The sequence below is a fragment of the Marmota marmota genome, unplaced genomic scaffold (genome assembly GCF_001458135.2).
Source record: "Marmota marmota marmota unplaced genomic scaffold, marMar, whole genome shotgun sequence".
NCBI lineage: Eukaryota > Metazoa > Chordata > Mammalia > Rodentia > Sciuridae > Marmota > Marmota marmota.
Genome location: NW_025999983.1, coordinates 8029470 through 8052548, shown reverse-complemented (window position 1 = coordinate 8052548; position 23079 = coordinate 8029470). Strand labels below are relative to the sequence as shown.

The 23079-nt window shown below is 44.9% G+C and overlaps 1 protein-coding gene and 3 long non-coding RNA genes across 4 annotated transcripts in view; 2 read left to right on the top strand and 2 right to left on the bottom strand.

Moving 5' to 3' along the window:
• Positions 1-6554, bottom strand: part of LOC125617620 — a 31606-nt gene extending 25052 nt beyond the window's left edge. Inside the window, exon 1 of the long non-coding RNA XR_007348698.1 lies at positions 6543-6554. This is a non-coding gene — a long non-coding RNA (uncharacterized LOC125617620). The remainder of the gene's footprint in view (positions 1-6542) is intronic.
• Positions 1-23079, top strand: part of Fndc1 (fibronectin type III domain containing 1) — an 86294-nt gene that overhangs the window by 56086 nt on the left and 7129 nt on the right. Inside the window, 9 exon segments of the mRNA XM_015498628.2 lie at positions 1092-1192; positions 3137-3248; positions 4137-4391; positions 4394-4504; positions 10580-10642; positions 12097-12276; positions 13697-13927; positions 17113-17221; positions 22283-22362. Of these exon segments, the coding sequence (XP_015354114.1) occupies positions 1092-1192; positions 3137-3248; positions 4137-4391; positions 4394-4504; positions 10580-10642; positions 12097-12276; positions 13697-13927; positions 17113-17221; positions 22283-22362 (1242 nt within the window).
• LOC125617618 lies at positions 4512-9703 on the top strand. Its single transcript, XR_007348696.1, has 2 exons — positions 4512-5561; positions 7574-9703. It is a non-coding gene; the product is annotated as an uncharacterized LOC125617618 (long non-coding RNA).
• The window catches only part of LOC125617619, a 41086-nt gene continuing 35173 nt past the window's right edge, over positions 17167-23079 (bottom strand). Inside the window, exon 3 of the long non-coding RNA XR_007348697.1 lies at positions 17167-17281. This is a non-coding gene — a long non-coding RNA (uncharacterized LOC125617619). The remainder of the gene's footprint in view (positions 17282-23079) is intronic.

The following is a 23079-nucleotide window of genomic DNA, read 5'->3' as shown; positions in this document are numbered from 1 at the left end:
TAATTGTCACACACAAGCATCAGACAGATGTTTGCCTTGTACTTCCCTAGCATAGGCTGAAATGTAGCTAGCTTTGAAGCCTAAGTGGGCCTAAGCGGACCCCAGAGCAGGATCTAAATTACTTACCATAAATTTGCATTCAAATTTCAGTTAATCCTGAACTCTCCTTGCATGTAATTGGAACTTCATCAGACTTTCATGAAGTTTCATAATAAATATATTAGTATTTATTAATCCATATGATGCAGTGTCATTTTAGCCTAATGCAAAGATGGAACAATGTACCACATCGAGGGCAATTTCACATGAAGACTGATTATTTTAATTAAAGCTAAAACCCTGATAATAGATGTAAGCTCATCATTCCCTGTACATAGTAGGAACTTGTTCAGTAATTGATGGGTAAATGGAAGAGTGAAAGAAATATGTCTCTGACCTGAAAATAGTTGTCAGAAAGCCTACACACTTTCTCCAGCAGGTGAGGCAGGACCTCAGAGCACTCCCCCCCTGAGCCTCAGGTAGACTGCTGTAGAGGAGCCACATAATGTCCAGGGCTGCACCTCTTGCTTGCTCTCTTAGCAAGTCTTTCCCAAGCAGCCCACAGGGTTCAGCAAGCTTGGAGTCAGCATTGCACATTTATTCTTGGCTGCTGCTGATTGGCACCTGATTCAGCCAGAAATAGTAATTTTGCTTGGTCTAAAATGCTGAGAAAAGCAGGACAGCACATAGTACACTTCAGAGATAATTTTCCCCATCCTTCCAACCACCCTTTTCCCTCCAACTTCTTAAGCTTAAGGTCTTAAGCTTTATATGGCAACGCTACTTAAGTGGCATTTTCTTATTTTCATCCCCAGTATTGTCAGAACACAGGGACTTCACTGTACTTTTGTAGACTTTCTTATTTATCATGTAGAAGCCACAGTATAAGATTACTGTTATCTAATATACAGAAGCTATCGGTTTAAAACTCTGTTCAGTGTTTGTTTGAAATGATGTGCTACAACATATGGTATGAAACCAATGGTTCAGGAATGTTGAATTTACCCAGTTCTGTTATTTTAAAAAAAAATTTTAATCTTTGCACTGTGTAGGTTATAATGGCAGACCAAAAGTAGAAGAGAAAGTACTTCCTGGTAATAATGGGAAACCGAATGGACAAAGAATTATCAATGGCCCTCAAGGAACAAAGTGGGTAGGGTAAACTTTACGCATTCCAGTTATTTTCATGCCATTGGGAAGAGAAAAATGAATACTGTACCAATAAATCAAGTGGCCTTTTTCTTTTCTAGTTTTAACCACTTATACGTGAAGATGCTTGAATACAATTTCTTTTAATGCTCAGAAAAATCTTTGGTTTTCTTGAGTAACTCACCAGTTCCTCTTACAGCTCATAGATGAGACCTGAGCCAGTCCTTCATTTGCCGTGACTGGTGGAAAGACACACAAAAATGTGGCCCAGCCACAGCCTGATGAATGGCCTCTCAAGTGAGCTCACTTCCCCCTATTCCCCTGTTTTGTTTATTACTTTAAGATTATTGTTTGATTAAATATTAGACATATTGTCTGTAAGATGTCTCAAATACAACTTTGTAAAAGTTTCTTTGTAAAAGAAAGCAGGGTAAAAACAAACGAAAACCCCTAAATCAAATAGATATTTTTTATCAGATCAATTTTTGAATCACAATTCAACTATTGTTGTTTGATTACAATTTAAAACATGCACTAACACTTTATGTATGTTTAAACAAAGTCACTTTTGAAAACCCCTGCCTGGGGTTAAGATAAATGTTTAGGGGATTTCTGTGTTTTGTGGGTAATGGATAGGATCCTTTACAATGTTGAGACATTGAAAACATTCTTTAAAAGAATAAAAAAAATTCCTGGTGGAATTCCCAGTCCAAACTTTCCATTTATGATGGCAGGGTTTAGGAAAGCAAACAGTATTAAAGGACTTCATAAAATTTTCAATCATAGTTGAGCTAAAGATGCATTTTACCATTTCCTAAAGGAACAAACATTGAAATAGGAAGAATGAGAATTAAAGCAAAATTTCATTACAGACAATCTTGGATTGAAACAGTATGGGGTGGATTTCAAAAGTAGAACTTTTACAAACCGTTCTTATTTCTATTACCAAAACAGCACCCAACAAAGTGGCCCGTTTATGGGACTTCCTCTGCGGCGTGATTGTGCAGAGCAGTGATTCTCAATGTTAGCCAGCTCAGGGTCCCTGGAGGCTTGTCAAATACAAGCCCAAGGGAGGATCATGATTTGTGTATTTGACAAGTTGCCAGGTGATGGGGATGCGGGGAGGTTGCTACTCCAGGACCACCATGGAGAAGAGCCAGTAAAGAGCATGAGCTTGTTTCTTAATAGAGATAATAATATTTTCCTTCATTTTAAAGTTTCTTAGAATATGATATACTGTATTAGGCAATAATTTTTTTAAAAATGGTGTCTCATTTAATAATCAAATTTGAATTTTAACATTAACAGTAAAATGGAAATGTAATGTTTTTAAATGCTAGTAATACATGTTCATTGCAAAAAGTTCTAAAAATTCAGAAATGGATAAAAAAGAAAATAAGCATCCCCCGCCCCTAACACTGTGGTCTCAAAGGTCACTGCTGTTGATGGTTTGGGGTATGTCCTTCCAGATTTTTTTTCTCTGAATTTTGAGCTTATATGCAAAAATATACATATCTTTTTTGTTTTTGTAAAATAATCAGTTTTGAAATCTGAATGCATATCAGTGTAGGTCACTATATAGAAAATCCCCATGTCCCTTTTATTGGCTGCATATGGGCCATGATTGATTTAATCATTTCCCTCATTGATGGATCCTAGTTGTTTCCTAGTTACCCTAGACATAATATACTAAATGGTAAAAGTATTTTGAACATTTTTGTGTATTTGAGAAACTTAAAACAATTTACATATTTATGGGTAAGCAATTGTAAGACGAAATATGACTGTTCAGCACTTTTTTTCCTCAAACCTTGTAAACTATACTGACGAAAAGAAATGTTTCCAACTCACATTATGGTTTCTTTCTGTGAAAGCTTCATACATATGTAGTTGGATGAATATATTTTGAAACGTCCTATACATTCTTTAATCTGTGTCGTGGGTTTAGGTCGTGGATCTTGACCGTGGGTTAGTGTTGAATGCGGAAGGGAGATACCTTCAAGATTCACAGGGAAATCCTCTTCGGGTGAAACTGGGCGGAGATGGTCGCACCATCGTTGGTAAGTGGGGGTGAACTGGCCACAGGATGAAATTAGCGGTAGGAAGATTTCCGTTTCCTGGAATGGCTTTGTCTTTAATGGCTGCTCTGGTCCGCTTACTTTTGGCCACACAGGAAGAAGATCCCTTGAGTATTTCCCATGAGGCTTTCCTTATTCTTCCTGCAGACTCTACCCTCCAGAAATGGGGTCCTCTACCTTTCTCCCGACACTGGCCATTTAGCGCAGGGGTCTGAAAACTGCCGCCCACAGGCAACCCCTGACCACTGCCTGTTTTTGTAAAGTCTGTGAATTCAGAATAGCTTGCATGTTTTCAAATTATTAGGAAAAAGAAAAAAGAAAAAAAGAAGAATATGTTGTGACTTGTTCGTTCATTACATGAAATTCACATTTCAGTGTGTCCTTACACAGAGCCTTGGAGCATAAAGACACTCTTCTCTGTATCACTCAGATCTCGTGCTATGCCCTGTTTGTGTTCTAGTATCTTTGCCCTCCGAGAGTTCAGCTGAGTAGCTGCAACAGAGATCATGCAGCCTACAAAACTTAAGATGTTTATCTCTAGCCCTTAATGGAGAAAGTTTGCCACCATGGTCCTCAGTGGCACTTTTCCTCCTTGGGAGTGGGAAGGAGGAAAAGGACAAACTCTTCCCCTACTGAGCCTCCTCAGGCTGAGGGGGCATACTGAGGAACGATCCTCAGATCTACAGAGTCCCGGGCAGTATGAAAGGCCCAGGAGCCTCCGGAAAGCAGCAGATGCTGCCCCTCAGGTGATGTCCTTTGAATTATTCCTTTGCCTTCCAGTCCATAAGCTCTGGGAAGACACTGTCGGGCTTTTCATTTCCTCTGGATTGTTCCCCCTGGTCATGTAACTCTTGGTTGGTTTTGTTTCAGATCTAGGTGGGACCCCCGTGGTGAGTCCTGACGGCCTCCCACTCTTCGGGCAGGGGCGACACGGCAAACCCCTGGCCAGTGCCCAGGACAAGCCCATTTTGAGTCTTGGCGGGAAGCCGCTGGTGGGCTTGGAGGTCATCAAAACAACCACCCGCCCTCCTACCACGACCCCACAACCCACTACCACAACTACCACTGTGCCCACCACCACCACAACACGGCCCACGACGGCTACCACCCGCCGCACGACCACCACCCGCCCACCACCCCTGTCCCCACCTGTCCCCCTGGGACGCTGGAACAGCACGATGAGGATGGCAACCTGATAATGGGCGCAAACGGGATCCCAGAGTGCCACCCCGAGGAAGGTAACCAGCTCTGTTCTAGTGGTGACCCTGTGCTGCATCTCAGGGGTCGACAGCACAGCAGCGGTAGAGGTGTCTGAACCCCAGCAGGTTTGGTTGAGGTGCTATGGCACAATCAGTCAGCCAATAGGAAACATTGTGCAGGACATCCCTACACGACAAAGCTGTTTGCTGGTCACTTAACATTCGCGATTAACCAGGTGTTGTATCCATCAGCCCTGTCACAACCCAAGTCCGAAGCTTAGCTGAAACGTGGGGCATTATCAGTTAGACCAGTGTTTCCCAAAGTGTCTCCCACTGGATGTTAGATCAGTATTATTACATTTTAAGGAAGGGAAGAAAGAAAGGTCTGTGATTAACCATGAGATTTAAGCGAGGTTCGATAAGTTTCTCACTGTGGGACGTTTAGAACAGTCTGCCTTGGCTCTCTGAGAGGAGTACCGTTTCTGGAGCACATCTGGCGGCTGAGCATCTGACCCGTCACCCCCTATGGAAAACTCGAATCCTCGTGGCGCGGCAATGGGCTCTCCACTGGCAAGAACACGCTGCTTTCCTGCTTGCCCAGCTTGATCTGGGTGTCCGGCTGTCCTTGATATCTGTCTGTCTGTCTTCCTACGGGAGCGGCTCTTTCTCCCTGCAGACTGGGAGCTAGAACATGTTTGCCCAGGTCCTGGTGGAGCTGCTGGGTCATTGTCCTTCCGGCTCAGGCTCCTGTTCCAGCTGCTTAGCAAGACGCCATCCTGGGTTTGCCTCAGGCAGCGGAGATGAATCGCCTTCTTTCCCTCAGGCTGAGATGAGTCGAGGGTCGGCCATGACACTAATGCCTCTTTAGGCTCCTGCAGAGGGGGACCCTTCGTTCCAGGAATTGCTTCCACACCTTCATCGCTGACGGGGAGAAGGCCAGCCATTGCAAGCACGAAGGCTGGACCCCAAACGAGAATTCTTTCATGGAAAATTGTGAAACAAATAGGAAAACATGACATCTGAAAAATTCACACCAAAAACAGGGGAATGATTACAGGGACGAGGACCACCAGGAAGAAACGCACGGCTGTTCACAGTGAGTACGAATTTGGATTTGCTAGTATTAGAATGGCTTCTTTCTTCTGCATACATGAATGTGCTTATTTTTAAAAATAGACATTAATTAAAACAGATAATTAATATTGGTTGTAAACAAAAGAGTGATTATTTTTGGATTTGACTTTAATTAATGTATTGTGTTGCATTTTGTCTGCTTTTCTTTAACATGTTCTTTTCATTTATTTTTTATTTTTGGACCTAAATTTGGCATAAAAGTCAATATTTTTCTTGGCATTAGTATCTACTCTTTGCAAATCTGATATATATATGTATCATTCTACTTTGCTTATATCCATTCTTCTGATTTTCTAGTTCAACCTGAAGAATAATTTGCCTCTCACCAGCATTTTGAAAACAAGTAGAAAACAAGTAGAAATCAGTTCAAAGTCTTAGGAAAGAATTATATTTGCGGACAACAACATATCATCCTCATACAGTATTTTAATGCACTACTGCTCTAGTCTTTTTCTTTATTTCTTGCTATTTCATTCACAACTTCATTAAACACTTTCTTCCTTGCATTAATTCTGATTGACAAAAAGCTGCACATATTTAATCTACTCAACTCCGTGAGTCTGGGGATGAGAACACACCCATTAAACTGTCCCCACATAAGTGCGCCTCCAGGTGAGGTCCCCTCCAGCCACCTTCATCCTTAGTGCTCTTCTTCTCCCTATCCCTAAGATGGCCCTGCTGGCCCAGCACTCAGCTCCTATGCCCTTGGGCCTCCTAGCATCAGCCTCCTCTCTTCCCACCAGGGTGCCCCCCCACATACACCTGTGTTGAATGTGCCCAGGAGACAGACACTGCAGCTGCCTGGAAATGCACAGCCTGTTCCCTGCTTCAGCATCATGGCAGTGTGGCGCTTCAGGACTAATGAGGAAGGTGGGCGGAGGAAGAGGGGTGCCATCTCTTGCAGGGATTGGATTTTAAAGAGGGCTTGAGATTTGGAAGCCACAGAGTGTCAGATTGCTCTCTTAAAGCCTGGGCACTGTCTGTAAGATCCATTTGTTGTTTCCTGGTTGAGAATCTTATAGTGAGTGGCCTCAGAGTGCACAAGCCCATTCTATAAATGACATTCAGGGCAGAGAGATGGTCCTAGGAAGGGCTGCAGTGTCCGACATGGAACCATCCAGGGTGTCCCTCCACATAACCCACAGTACCATCTGGACTCCGTTCCTATCCCCAGTGCTACCTCTGTGTCACTGTTTCTCTCAGTCACCTTTTCTTTGGTTGAACTGAGCATAGTTCTGTCCAAGATGTGTGTTCACAAATGCTGGGGCTCTGCCTGTGCACAACCAGGATTTGACAGGTAGTCTCTTGGGCATGGTACTGTCCAGCCTAGACCTGAAATGATTATTGCTGTAGTAGTGACCGCTTGGAATGCTTGCTAGTGGTCAGTGATGAGTATCGGTGATTCCAACCCCCTCCCCTGACCCTGCTTTAGCTGGCCATCTGACATTCCATTCCGCGTACAAAGTTGGAACATTCTGTTTGTAACTCTCCAGTTTTAAAAGCATCTTTTCAAATATCAAAGTCTTGGCTCCCTTGGTTAAGTCATGCCCCCACCCTCCTTTAAAACCCTGCTTTCAAATAATATTCTAGGAACACCCTTGGGCTGTTCAGTCATTCCAGTAATTCAAGCAGTGTTTTTGTGTACTTCCTCATTTGTTATGGATGCCACGCTTCCCTGTAGGCACAGATGCGTATTATATGCCTGTTTCCTGTGTATTATTGCATTTTCTCCTCTCTTCATTCTCACACACACACACACACACACACACTATGGTTTTTTTGTTGTGTGTGTTTTTCTTGATCTAACCTTTCCATTGGATAATAAACTCCTCATAGCCAAGATATGGCTCTGCTTCATCTCCAGTCCTTGGGGGACCCAGCTATGCATCTCAGGGTATCTATTTAAGAGCTTCAGACGCAAGCATTCTCCGCTGCCTAACTGGGAAGTAAAAGCCAGTGATCTCTGTTTTTCAGGTTCTGTTTCTCCATCTACAATCAAACTGATGAAATTTCACGTATTTGGAAATGTTGTGAACCAGCTGAACATTCCAGAATTTGTAGCACGAGCCCACTGCATTTCGCAGAAAACCATCAGCCAAGGAAATCGGTTGCATTCTGCCATGGCTCACTCTCCTAACAGAAAATACACACACACACAGAGAAAGAGTAATCAAAATTCACTTGAGCAGGACCCACCACACCAGGTGAAATATACCTGTGTTCCAGGGACTGTCTTTTATTTACCTTTTCTAAAATTCTACTGGGAACACTTTATTTTTTTTTTTGTCTTTTTTTCATATTTTTAAAAAATATCTCTGGAGCTTAAGCCCTAATTCTTTGTGACATTTGCTCTTCTTTTTTTTTCATGACCATGGATAAACTACCAAAGAGAGTAAACTATGCTGCTGTGTGATGACTGGCAGCTACTTTTATATGAAGAAGTTCATGGTTCAGAATGGCATTCAGGTGGGGCAAAGCCAGGTGCTCAGCTTCTCTAATTAAACTGAATATACACTTCATTACATCTGGAAGTTACTTTCCCTTGGAGTCAAGATGATGCTAATGTAGAAAAATTGTCTGAGTTTATTTTATCTTGAAAACAAACATTGATTCAGTAAGATGCTCATTTATGCCAGAGGCCCAAACTGTCACTCATCCTAAGAAGAGATCTCAGTTTTCAGGTAGATGTGGCCTTGCTGTGACCCACTGCCTGCACCGAGTACTTCAGCATCTCAAGGAACTACCCTTAACACCAGGAATCCAAGAAGGAAATGATATGTATTTCCCTTTTCTTATTAACTCTGGGATGCAAAAATTGTACAACTTATTCATTTTTTGCCTGGCTAAATATAAAGAAAAAATTAAACCAAATGTATAATCAGGAAAAGTAAAACGATGTTCCTAAAAGTTAAATTGACAAAGGAAAGAAAATGGTAGGCCAGGAACCAAAGGCAAGATAACCCCCAAAATTGAGGGAGTGTATAACTGAAAACAGACTTGAACCGGCCCAGAAGTAGTTTGTATTGGATGAGGAGGATTGACATGGAGTGATCTCAGCAAGAGTTGTGTTTGTAGTTTTTCATGAAATGATCCTCCTGCTCCTGTAAGGCCAGATGATCTACAACTTGAGTCTTGTTATCCGTCCCTGCCCCATTAGAACACGCCTGGGCCATCACCTCATGTGTATACAGGTGCGGGGCTATGACACAGGCCTCTGAGTGGTTCCCAGAGGCTTTGCTGTAGTATGAAGACTAGCTGGACAGACACCTGTGGCACTGCCCTGTCCTCACGACTGGAGTTTGTTTTAGAACATAATGTTCAGGATGTTATTCAAGCTGGGCTCTGAAAAGAATCATTACACTGGAATATTTCTGGATAATGATGAATGATTTACTAACAATAAAGTATTTCAAAATTGGTGCCAAAGACTTACTGGGTGAAGGAAGTTGATGTTCTTTCCCCTTCATTTCCCCATCATTATCCAACTTCAGAGTGATGATGCTATTAGAGCACCTTAAGATTCACAGACAGTTGGATTGGTCAGATCAACGTTTCAAAAGTTGAGACAGTTTTTATGAAGAACAAAGTATTCTTTGCAGCCAAAGGGCTCGAAGTTCAAGTCCTTTCATTCACCAGCTGCGTGAGTCAGGCTTGTTATGATCCTCTCAGAGCCTTGGCGTCCTTGCCTGACAAGAGGGTATGATGAGCCTGAAGTCTCCAAGCCAGTGTGTGAAGAGTAGCTCCAAAGTAGGTCCAGAAAAGTGTCCAAGGGCAGGAGGTTTCCAGTCTCATAGTTCCCTCCTCCTGCAGTCCCCCAAACCCCTCTTCAGAATGCTTTGTATATAAGAGCTGTGGGCTTTGGGTCAAAAGGAGGGCAAGAGTTCCCCTGAGCTTTTTTAAATTAGAAAACCCTTTTCCTCAAGTTTTTTATCAAGCACAGAGAAATGTTCTCCTTTTTGTAGCTGCCATCTCTAACTCCTAAGTAGAGAAATGTAACTGCTCTCATCCCCCCCACCCCCATCCCCCCCCAAAAAAACCCCCAAGACTTTTTGACCTTGCCAGATAATGGAGACAAAAAGTTCTTTTTCTATTATTTCTTTTTTTCAACTTAAATCACTCACTTCTTTTCTTGACCACAAGTTCCTCATTCTCTTAATATCAGTTTAACCATTACAGGAATTTTAATAATAGTTCTCATAATTAGGTTTCCTGGAAGCCATTAAAAAATCTCACCTAAAGTTCTGTAAATTGCATTGAAAGTCTAATTCTGTGGTCATAACATATCGGGGGGTCAGTAATGCCCAAGTTGTCTTAAACAGAAATTTGCAGACATTGGTGTATCATTTGTGAAGTTCAGATGTAGGTTAAGGAGTCTAAGTTGTGCAAATTGATCTCCTGAGTTGGTGAGAGGCTGGGAGTTAGAAGGGCAGAGAGCACAGAGAACCTGATTGGTGCCTTTTGCCAAGTTAGAGGCTGGAAATAGCCCTACTTCTAGAATATTCCAGAGGCCAGATTTGAGGGGTGGAGAAAAGGAAGATAGATGTTCAGGGTCCACAGGTCACCTTCCCCACGGCCTCCCACTCCTTGCAGCTCTCAGTGCTCCCGTGACAGGCTTGTGGCAGGGTTGCTGAGGCCTCCCGTCAGCATCCAGGAAGCCAAGGCAGGGGCACCGAGGTGGCGGGAGGACAGCAGAGAGAGCTCTGCACATCTGGGAGGCAGAGCGAGGGTGCACTCCTGATCAGGAGGGCGCTTGGAATGGCCTTTTCTGAGCCCAGGGGAAAGAAGGCCTGGGTTCCTTTTTGGTGTTCTGATGCTCTTCCTCCTGGAAAAGCTGAGGCGACCTGATGTTGACCTGATGTTGGTGGCCTGTTTCCAGCACCTGTTGGGGTGAATGAGTCATTACGCCCTGGGGCCCAAATCTGAGAGAGCAGTGAGAAGACCCATGAGCCCCTGATGACCTGTCCTTCTCTCCCTCACTAGATGAATTCTCAGGCCTGGACACAGAAATGCCCACAGAAGAGGCCTACGTCGTTTACGATGAAGGTACAGGCTGATTCCCTAGACACATGGACACTTGTCTTCCCCATCCCATAATCTGGTTTTAATTTCCGTGATCTCCTTGGCAATTTCCCTCAGGGCCAGCCCTGGGAAGGTGGTTGCAGCCCCGACCCTTTCCAAGTGACCCCAAATGCGTATTTGATCTAAAGAAGAACAGCATGCTCGATATGCAAATGCCCCTGCCAAATAAGTCCTCTGAGCCTCCTCTTCTCTCCCTTCAAATCCTCTTTCCCTTTAAGAAATTTTGGAGCTGCTGTGCCCAGCCTTCCCCGCTCACTTAAAACCCCGTGGTTTGACCTGTGTCCAGCCTTCTCTTTTGGCCTTTCTTTCTCTCACTTTCCTCTCCTTTCATTTCTTAATCACATCATGCTGTATATGTGTTGATTTCTTATCAAAGAATCTTTACAAGTGAGGGTAAGATTAAAAATACAAAATGCCGTGGACAGTACCTGAACAGTCTCTGGATACATCACAACTAATGCCATAATTGTTCTTAGGCTTCTGGGATTGTCTCCTGGGTTGAGGAAGTTGTCTCTGCAGCTGAGAAGTTCAGGAAATTTGTCCCCACCCCATGCTGAACTTTGACATCTGGGCTCCGCGGGTTCTCATAATGGGTCTCACCTTGCATGTCATCGCCCATAGCCCCAGTGGTTTTAACTCACAACTGTGTGTGAATCATGTCACCTCTGATGCTTTATTTATTCATAATAAAGTGTAAGGTAGTGACCAAATCCCACTACAATTTTCAAACAAACAAGCAAAAAACTTAAAGGCTGTTAGAAAGCAAAGGAAAGGGGCTGGAGAGATAGCTCAGCTAGTAGAGCGCTTACCTTGCATGTGCAAGGACCTGGGTTCAATCCCCAGCACCACCAAAAAGAAAGCAAAGGGAGACTCCTTAGCACCTTTGGAAGTACTAAGTGTCTCTCTTATTGACTGAGTGGGGGAAGGGTTATATTTTCTTTTTTAAATATCAAAAGATTAGTTATCTGAATGGCATTAATCTCACCCTGCTCCCTGGAGGGGGAAGTCCATATACAGAAGTCATATTTAAAAAAAATTCACATTTATCTTCTGATGTGGTATTTTATTGGCTCTAGCTGGAAAAGATGCAGGTGGGTGACAGCTGTGGGCAGGTAACAGGAGCGTGCCAAGCTGGTTGAATGAGTTACGGGGTCTCTCCAGCTCTGATACTAAAACCTCAATTTTTTGGCCTATGTATTTTTTTCTTTTTCTTCCTCTGTTTTTATCTGAAGGTGACTTTCTCAGGAAATTGAAATGAGGAGAGAGGGTTTTTTAGTGGAAACAAATTATGTTTAAGCAGAGCAACCATTTTAGATGGCGTGCAGGTGCACAGGGGCACACACTCAGCATTTACAGTTGACAGCAAACAGTGCCCCTTACCGGAGGTGCCCAATTACAAAGCCTTCAAATCCTTTCAGATTATGAGATTGAGACCACAAGACCACCGGCAGCCACCCAGCCCTCGGCCACCACCCAGCCCTCGGCCACCACCCAGCCCTCGACCACCGTTGCCATACCAAAGGTCATCCCAGAGGAAGGCCCCATCAGGTCCTTTCCTGAGGAAGAATTTGATGTGGCCGGACAGAAACGATTTGTTGGTAAATATAACTTCCTTAATCTGAGAAGCATGGTTTTTAACTTTTGCCCTTTGAAGAAGAGTGGAACTAATCTCTGGGCTTGGCCAAGTCAGTGCATTTTGAGAAGTTTTCCCGAAGCAAAGTTTCCACTGGGGTAACTTAGGGAGTCGGTTCTGTTTACATGCATGTGCATTTGCTTTCTGCAAAATTTAGAAGAGAAGAAGTGGGGGGAACAGTTGGGAGCCCAACTGAGAGGGTTTAGGAGGCTTCTCTGTGTAGACCAAGAGGGAGCAACACTTACAAATCACCAGGACCAGGGAGCATCACATATTTAAGGTAGTGGGACAAGATTTCCCACTAGGCCTTGTCTGCACATTATTTGTTTGTTCAATTCTTCCTGAAAGGTTGCAGCTCACTGAATGCAGCCACTGGCTTGATCATATCACAGAACCAAAGCTGTTTTTCTTATTTTCTATAATTTTCATTAGCCTTGAGGAGTTGGGATCTAGAAATTCCTTTTTTCTCTTCTTTCTCAGTAATTAAAACAATTTCAACGGGCAATTTTACGTTGCTAAGCTGTGTCTCATTCTCCTCCAAGTCTTCTTTTCCCATGCCCTTAATGAACTTCCCTGATGAGACAGTTGGATTAACATGTTACTAAGTGGAGACAAGCAACAGCTTAAATTAATATCACACTTCCCTGTTTCCAAAACAAGTGCTCTGCCATGAGCAGAGAACATGCCTTGCCAGCCAAGATGTGGTGACCGGGTGTCTAAGTCGTGTGTACTTGAAGAGCAAGGACACCCATGTGAGGTAGCATTCCTGAGGCCAAGGCCAGTGCCGACTTTGCCCTGCAGTTCCATGGCAGAAAGGAACCTGCACTCAGGGCTGTTATCAGCTCTGCCTCAGAGCTCTTCTGGAGACTGAAAGGCTGACTATTGTCTGGCTGTTTTCTCATGTCTGTACCTCTGTAAAGCAGAATAGCCCACTCCCTGACACTTCCTGGTGAGATCCACAGACAGGCCCAGAAGGCCCCAGGAGAGGGGAGGGAATGAACAGTGGTGAGTGAATGCTGGTTAACTGTAGGTGGCCCGACTCACATTTCTCCAAGTGTTTGGGCATAGAAATGGCAGAATACCACAGGCTTGTATGACATTGAGTTATGGCCTGGGGATCTTTCAAAATCATTTTGAGGTCATCGTCATCAATGCTGGTGGGGCAGTAGAGCCTTTGCAACCTCCAGACTGACAACTACAAGCCCCTGGGTCCATTAAGGAGAGCGAGGGGTGTGCTTTTGAGTTTGGCTTCGGGACTGAGGGCTTGGAAGCCTCTGTCTGGCAGGAGAGATGGAGTTGGGTCTGATTCCATGGAGCAGACACTGCATTTCTGCTTCCAGAAAAATCCTTCAGCAACCCAACCGGGTATCTCTGCTCTTTTCCAGCTCCTTATGTGACGTACCTGAGTAAAGATCCATCAGCCCCGTGCTCGCTGACTGATGCTCTGGATCATTTCCAAGTGGAGAGCCTGGATGAAATTATTCCAAACGACCTGAGGAAGAACGACCTGCCTCCTCGGCATGCACCCCGCAACATCACGGTGGTCGCCATGGAAGGCTGCCACTCTTTTGTCATCGTGGACTGGGACAAAGCCACCCCTGGAGATGTGGTAACAGGTGTGTCCTAGGCACATGCTCGGAGTGACACTGATTTATAGGTGGGAAATACAGACAGTAAGGGGTGCATAGATGAGTGGACAGATGCACAGACGGATGTTTTCTTTCAATGCAATATAGGCCACGATGAAGCCTCGTGGGGTGGAACAGAGAACACTGGGTGGAAGTCAGAGTCCTGAGTCCTAGTGCTGGGTTGGTTTACGTGACCTGGAGCTAGCTGCTTTATCTCCCTGGATCTTGATTTTCTTACCTGCAAAGCATTATGTCTCCAAAATTCTATAATCCTGCAAATGGCCAGCAAGCTATTTGTGAGACCAGACCCTCCAATAAGGATGATGAAGATGCTTCTCCTAAAATGCAACTCTGCCTCTCACCCTCTTTCCGTGCCTGCTGGCTTCTTCCAGATCATCTGGGGTGATTCCCAGTTCTTATGTGGGAACTGGGCAAGTTCTGAAAGCCTTTGAGATGTTCGTGAGTCCTGCCAAGAATACACTTGAAGATAAATCTTTTGAATTAAGTTCTTACAAATATAAAAATAATATTTCCCTTAACTATTTGTCTCCTTTGCACATGATGCCTCTGGGCCTGTGAGCCCAGAGGAGGAGGGCATTGGCATGCAGCTGTGTGTGCATCTTGGATGGGTGGAGGCGGTGCCAGAAGTTGAAGCTTGACATCTGTCACTCTTAGGCTAGTGTCTTTCACGTGATTCTAAATTTCTAATGCATTTTCTGTAGGTCATCAGTGTTATCTTTTGAAATGAGAAAAAAAAATGTTCAAGAAAATCCAAAGAGTGATTTCTCTTGGGGGATGTGCCCAGGGGCCCAAAAGCCACAGTAAGGGACACAGGAGATAATGCCCCTGGAGATTTCTGCCAGGTGTAGCTGAAGGGTTGAGGGTGCAAGGAGGGTGCAGGGTTAAGAAGTTTGGGTGTAACTAATAGTGCTGTTCACTCCAGCGTGTGCTGAGACCATTTCTGTGAAGTAAAGCATTTTCCTAGCAGAAAGCAAATAAATCAACAGAAGGATGAGATTTTAGAATCAAAACAGCCAGACAGTGATTTTATTAATTGAATATGGCTTTATGAATGGCAATTTTTTTAAGTAAGCAAGTAAACATACAGAAAAGATAATTGAAAAATCTTATTTTAAGCAATTTAGCTTTGACCTCTTGCTTACTTCAGGTAAACACTAGTGAGCTCTGAACCACTTGCTTCTAAGAATCATCGGTTGCAGGATGAGAGCATTGGCCACATCAAAGGTGCCACAAGGGCTCTTGTGGTGAAGAAGAGGCCTCAGGGAATTCCCAGCAAATGTCTCTGGGACTTGACCCAGACTGGATTCCTGAATTGCCCCATAGGGGCTGAGTCTCCTGTTGCCTTTGGCAGAAGAAGTCACTGTCACACATTCCACACTCCCCAAAGCTCCTGAGAGACTCAGTGTCCTCCCCTAACCTACTCCTAACCCCAAACGATGCCAGGGTGCCCCAGTTCTGATGGCTCATGATGTTAGCATAAGTGACAGAGCTGAAGTGTTTGTGGGGATCTGGGCACAGAGCAGTTTGGTGCCTGGCACCCCTGAACTATGGAGGGAAAACAGCAGGTCCCTGAAGGCTCACAGAGAGCAGGAGCCCTGCAGCAGTGAGCCCGGCACCGGCCTGTCCACCTGCAGAACAAAGAAGCCAAGCAGATGCCTACATAAGGCCCCAAATACCCAGAGCATCCCATGACTGGGGGACCCGCTGCAGGGCTTCTGGACTCTCGTGGGGACGTGGGGTTAGGGGGCAGGGCTGATTTTCACTTTCCACCCTTGTTTCATAAGCAGCCGAGTCACTATGTAATAAGGTGGCATCCAAACAACAGGAAATCCCCAAGAGTCAACATGCCCACCGCCAGTCACTTCCCCAAGTCCCTTTCACAGGAATTGCTGTGTTAGGAGCCATTCCATGGAGATCCCAACATGATGACCTCAGCTTTTCAGGACCTGCTCATCAAACTTCTGTAACTGGTTTAGTCTAGAACAACAGAGAAATGAGGAGGTACACTGTGCTCAGCTGATATGTTAGCAAAACCCTGAAGACTCAAAATAAAGACAGGAGGATCTGCAGGGACCAGCACCCCACAGGGGAAGCCAGAGATGAAGGCGAGCAAGCTCTGCTGACCCCTGTCAGAACCTAGTGTCTAAGGCACACACATGACTCTGGATCCACCCCTGGGAGGGTCACTCTTATATGTAAGACCCCTCCAAGCACCTGTGTCTTGACTCCACTCTCATCAGAGAAAGAGGGTGTTTTATGGAGAGAGCAGCAATGGTTGTCAGTCGGCTTTCCAGACAATCATAAAATACCTGAGATAATTTCCTTACAAAGAGAAAAGTCTTGGTTCATGGTTTCGGTGTTTCCACTCCAAGATTAGGCGGATCACTGCTTTGGGCCTCTCCTGGGGTGTTGGATGGCAGTGGCAGAGAGTGCCTCACAGAACACACTGCTCACCCATGACCAGGAAGCCAGAGAGAGAAAGTCGGAAGGCTCCCTGCAGTCCAGGGTCTCTCGGCCACACACCCGCATCCAGCACTCATGCCTACATGCTTCATTTCGTGTGAAGGATGCTGTGCATGTCTCTACCAGGACATTTTAAAATGCTTTGTGAGGTACTTCTTTGGTGGTTCTGGGGATTGAACCTGGGGCCTCACACAGAGTAGGCAAGGGCTCTATCACTGAGTTATATCCCTGGTGTCCCCTACTTTTCTTTAATTTTATTTTGTGGCAAGATCTTGCTACATTGCTCAGGCTGGCCACAAACTTGCAATCCTCCTGCCCCAGCCTCCCAGGCAGCTGGGATGACAGGTGTGTGCCACTGCACCTGGGTGAGCTCACTACTTTCATCTCCTGCTTCTTTTTTCTTTGTGTAGTCAAGACTAGATGTAATTATTTCAAGAAGCTGAGGAAGGCCAGGGACTGGGAGAAAATAGAGAAGTATGGAGCCAGCAAGGCACAGGGAGGGCCTTCATTTTGCTGTTCCCGTCTGGATTCACCAGAAGGTGTCACAGCTATGTCCTGTCCTGACCCCAGCGTGGCTTGCTGTCCTCGAAGTTCCCCACAAAGCTGTATGGATCGCCTCCTCCCTGACACACCTCTGGTGTGACTTAGTTCCTCCATGCTCACCGGGTTCTTCCTGTCCCCATTCCCAGGGTACTTGGTCTACAGCGCATCCTATGAAGACTTCATCAGGAACAAGTGGTCCACTCAGGCTTCCTCTGTGACTCACTTGCCCATTGAGAACCTGAAGCCAAACACAAGGTATGATGTGTCAGCCACACAGAAGCAGAAAGGAGGTCCGTGCACAGGGTCACATGTGTCCTGTGGTTGAAAACAAAAAAGGAAATGGTTAATCATGATATTTTTATGACCGTATTGAATTCTGTGTTTAGTTCTCACTGAACGTCAATCAGTGCTTACCAGGGTGCCGTATCTTTTTTCAGAAGTTACTGTGTATATTGTAATTGTTAGGTTATTGGGTTTGTATTTTGTTCCCTATTTTCCTAAACACCACCTGCCATTAGAGAAAGAAAGGGTGTTCTGTGTGTCAAAGGGGAATCCAGTTTCTCTCAGTGTCGTGGCCTTAGGAGCACAACCCTCAGCTGACATCAGGTGGAGCAGCAATTGATAAATACTGTGGTTAACTTGTGCTCAGACTCTATGATGTAGAAGTTGAGACCATTCTAGGAAGAAGCATTGACATGAGTGAAGGTTACAAGGACCTCTTCATAAAACTGGGGGATGGCTGGAGCGTCAGAGCACCATTCTGGAAGCCCAAGTTTATAGCACCGAGGGAAATGGGCACAGTGGGTTGCCAGGGTACAAGGAGATTGGATAATCTCATTCATTTCCCTCTTATACTACCTGGTTTTGGTGGTCATGATCAACAGAACGCTTCTCTGGTGGGTGCACATGCATGAAGGAGCAAGCATGTGCTGTCAAGGGGTGATGTGCTGGTAAAGTAGCTATCTGGGGGGAAATACCCCTGGTTTATGCATCCTCCAATTTCTGTGGTGTAGACGCTCCTACCCTGGCCAACTTCCAGCTGTCAGGGGCCCTAAACAGTTAATGAGGGGCTCCCACAGGCCAGAACAAATGTCTAGGGCACAGCACAGCACTGCGGTGTGGAGCCAGTGGGTTTAACAAACTCAGACGGCATGAATGCAGATCTGGGCTCCCTCCCGTCGCTAACAGAGAGAAGACTGGAGCAAAACGCTCATTAAACAGACCTGCGCTGCAGAGATTAGAAGCTGGACAATATCCATGGGCACTGAGAGGCTTCTGAACTAGCAGAGAACTTTCCTCAGGACATCTTAATGTGCCTTTTGGGCTCACTTGAACTGAGCTTCCATAAACCATGATGCATTTCAGGGTTTGGCAAGTAAAAACCAAGTAGTAAAGCAGAAAACCGAAAAACCACTTTTCTTGAACTTTCCCTGATAGTAACGAGAAATTGGTTAACTAGGGAAAACAAAACCAGCAGAGTTAGAGACAATGGGGTGAACATCTTTTTTATGGTGTGCAGAGTGACAGTGCTTATACAGCCCGGTCACCAAATCTGACACCGTCCAGATGTTTTGCCCCAGAGCCACTTGCCATGGAACTGCCCCCCCCCCCCCCAGTCTCCGGGTCCCACTCAAGTCCAGTGTTGTTCACAACTCCTGCTGCTATACTGAAGTGGAGTTTTTAATGATGTCAGGAGGTGGTTACGGGGCATGATGGGTTATTCATTCTTTCAACAAGCATTTCCCAGAGTCCATGCATCAAGCTCTTCCTGTGTGTTTGCTTTGGGCGAGACCACCAAATTAGGAAGGCAGGAGCTTGGGGTGGGGTTAGGACACTCATGACCCTCATGGACCTTCCAGTCCTGTCCTCGTGAACATCTAGTCTGGTGGGGAAGTCAGATTTTTTTCAACAATGAGCGTTGGTCTCAGGATGCCGTCAGGTGAGTTGAGGAGGCAGTCAGGTAAGCTTCCGCGCAGAAGGTAGATGTACAAAATAGGAAGCAGTTGAGCTGGAGAAAAAGTGAGTGGGTGAGGGCAATTGCTGAGGCAGCAGGAAGCCCCAAGGCAGTGTTCTGGGGAGAAGGGGAGGCTTGAGAGGAGGTGGAGCAGGGGGAGAAGAGGTTGCACAGACAGTGCAGGGCTCCCCATGCGGGTGCCCAGGACAGACTGCAGCCCTGCCTCTTCCCCTCCACCCCAGGTGCAGGTTCTTCGCTCCTGGGGTGGAGGGTGCTGGCGGGAGGCAGTACCCAGCTCACCCTCCACCACTTCCCTCAGAGCCTCTGGAGCAGCCGCTGATTTCTGCAGCTAGAGGGTGATGTGGCATGAGCACACTTATTGTCCCGCATCACACAAGCTGTGGCTCCGCGGAGTTGGGTGTGGTCCTGGTGTGCAACCCACTGAGAGACGTTGTCCCAGTCCCTGGGGAAACCTGCCTCCGAGTCACCATGGGAGAGACAAGAAGTTAGCCCCTCACAAGTGGAGCCAGATTCCACCTAGGAGGGTCGGTCAGTCAGCTTTTCATTGCGGTGATCCAAATGCCTGAGAAAAACAGCTTCAAGACAGGAAGCAGAGCGAGAAGAAGAAAGGGGGGAGGACAAGACACACCCTACCAGGTGCACCCTGTGACCTGTTCCTCCCTTGGGCCTGGCCGCCTATGTTTTCCACCACCTCCCAATAATGTCATCAAATCATGAATCCATCCATGTGGATTAATCCATTGAAGACATTAGAGCCCTCATGATCCAGTTACGTACTGGAAGCCCCACTCTGAACATTGCTGCACTGGGCACCAAGCCTTCAACACATGAGTCTTTGGGGACATGCCAAATCCAAACTATAACCGGGGGAAACATTTGATCCTTGTCTTTCTGAGTCTGGCTTGACATGATCTCCGGTTCCATGCATTTTCCTGCAAATGGTATGGTTCTGCTCTTTATGGCTCACTAATGCTCCATTGCTTACATATACCACATTTTCTTTATCCATTCATCTGTTGATGGACACTGAGGCTGACTCTACAACTTGGCTATTGTGAATTATGCCATAATAAACGTGGGGGTGCAGTGTCTCTGTAGCATGCTTACTTTAATTCCCTTGGGCATTTACCCAGGAGTGGTACAGCTGGATCACAAACTGTACTTCTATTTTTAGTTTCCTGAGGAACCTTCATACTGATTTCCATAGTGGCTGCACTGATTTACATTCCTATAAAAAATATATAAGGGTTCCTTTCCCCCAGAATCTTCACCAGCATTTATTGTGCTTTGTATTCTCGATGTAAGCCATTGTGACTGGCCGTTAGAGAAGAGAGAGAGAGGAGCAAAGGGAAAGGAGGGTGGGGAAAGAGAGGGCCATGGTGTGGACATGATCAAAGCATATCATTTGCATGTAAAATATGCCACAGTGAAACCCATTACTCTCTATAATTAAAATGCAATAGTAATAATAGAAGCCAGAGCTTCATCATCAGCTTTGGTTGTTTATAAACTGGATCTTGTTTTTGATTTGAAGTGACCACAATCTACTCTGTTGACTACACTCAGCCCCAGTTACTCTTTGGAGGCTGCATATTTTAAATCCCTTCTTACAGTACAAAGATTTGTCACCAGTGAGGCTATTCAAAAGAGGTGCCAAAACTTACATAAGAAGGAGAGGCTTGGGCTGCTTTTGTTGCTTGGATGAGGCAGAGACTATTATTTGGAGTATGAAATAAATATTTTAGTTGGTAGAAAAAGTTTAATGTGTTTTTCAAAAATGGAAATTTTACTTTTCCCCCCAATTTCTTGTTGTTTTCCAGCTCAACATGTTTCCATTTACTTTGACTCAGTAGTGAAGTTCATATGGAAATGTCTTTGGACTTGGCACATGAGGGAGGGTAGACTTGGACAGCCCTTGGGTTTCAGTGGTAAAACAAAATTGATGTCAACAAGCGACAGTCCCCTAGCATGTTAGTTGTTCCTCCAGTTGCATGAGGAGCTTGGAACAGAGTATTAGGAGGGATCCAGCAAGGGCTTACAGAGTTATTCATCAGAAATGCTCCTTGTAGCTGCTGAACGTCTCTTTCCTTGTGTTTAATTCCTTTCTTTGAGGATAAAACAATCTGTGAAATTTGCCCAGGATCACTGATGTATGCCAAGCTTGAACTGCTGCAGGGTTCTGCCCTAAATCCTTCGGTGACTGCTGGATAGGGGTGTGCATGCTGGGAAGACACACTGCAGGGCGGATTGAGATTTTAGAAAAATATGTTCTTAAAAATATGTCCTTTTTTTAAAGAATTGAAATTTAGAAATGAATACACCTAAATGAGTTGTGAATGACTTAAGAAGACTAATTTTACCAAATGGCTTTTCTCTGCTGGTTAGTCAAACCACAGGAAAATATGCACTTGTACTGTGAGGTGAGGGGCCGCCCTAAGTCTCTGCTGTCCCACCACACAGCAGGCAGGCTTGCTCTCCGGCAGCTGGCAGGTGTGACAGGCCTTGAATGTAAACAATATATCTTTCAAAACTTGAGTGCATTTGAGTTAGTACATGTGCTCTGTGTGCCTGACAAGATAAAGAATTTTGGAACACTTCAGAGTGACCTTCTTGCTGGCTAAAAGTCAGAGAAACAGACTCTCCAGGGTGCAGCTAGCCACCACTCAAAGGGATGTTTTATCCCTCTTTTCACCTATAAATGACAGTGAGTTGGGAGAGCCAGAGTGACACCTGGAATCCCAGAAGTGAAGATGTCACAGACATTAAGACATTAATGTCACAGACATTAAGTCCTGGAGCTGGTCTCCAGGACTTCTCGACCACTGCTTCTTATCTGCTAATCCTCTAAGAGTGACACTTCAATGCCTGGAGACTCAGTCTCCCCAAGATGAACTAGATGACACAGTTAGTGTATATTCAAAAATGAAGCTCGACCCTGCAGCAAAGCCTCTGTCTCTTCCTTTTCCACACCCATACCCCCTTCCTGGACTTGCTTCTCTTTCCTTGGGTGCAGAAACTCACAGCCGGGTCACTTGTAGCACCATCCGTTCCTGGCTCCAGAGCCACCCCAGCACTCCTCCTGCACCCCAGACATTGTTGTCTTGTTAGTTCTGACTTTTTGCCTCATGACCATTCTGTTCCAATTTACCATGTGTTCACATTAACCGTATGATTTTAAAAAGCTATTAAACATGAGAAAGTTCAGAAAAAAAGACAAAGGTCACAAGTGATGTGGACATTCATAAAGATGGGACTTTCCAGGGAGTAGGAGCTCAGTAGTTTAGAATCTGCCTCATCATTCAAAAGTCAATTTCTCAAAAGATGTTTTCTTCCGATTTCAGGTACTACTTTAAAGTTCAAGCCAAAAATCCTCATGGCTATGGGCCCATCAGCCCTTCGGTCTCTTTTGTTACAGAATCAGGTATGGGTGACTTCATATTCTCATTTTACTTCTCTTGGAAATGAAATTAAAGATCTAGAACTATGATGACCACAGAGTAAAAAGTAAAGCAGTAAAACCCTTTTCCATTGGATGAGATCATACTGGATTTCCCTTTATAAAGTCAGCACTATTTTTTTCCTGCTATTTTAAAATTTGGAATGAAACTAGAAGTAGTGTTCACTGGTTCTCTGGGGAGCACAAAAGTTGATTTCCAATGAAAGGAAGAAAAAAATCTAGTTTTCAACCAGGTGGGGAAGATAAGTTTGAATCCATGTGTATAAAATGTAGTTTCAGAGTTGTTGGGTTTTTGTTTTTTTTTTTTTTGTGTGTGTGTGTGAGTAGCTGACAAGTGTCTATGCCAGTTGGTCTGAGAGTTGCTTCTCTAGTTAGCCAAGACCCTAAGACCCAGGGTCCCCTCTAAGATCTAAGATGTCTGTTCTTAATATTAAGAGTTAATTAAGGTATAATTAAGGTATTATTCAGTTTCATCAACAATATCACTTTGGAGCATATCCTCACATTTTGGGATGCTAGTGGGCAAAGTTCTCAGGCCTTTCAATAAATGTTCCTGTGGCCTACAGTCTGAAGCCATGCGTGCAGGGATGGCCCACAGTGACCATTCTTGGGTTAGTGACTTCCTTTTTCCATGTGGGAAGCCAAGCTAGAGTTCAGACCAAGCCAGGCTGAGCCAGCTCT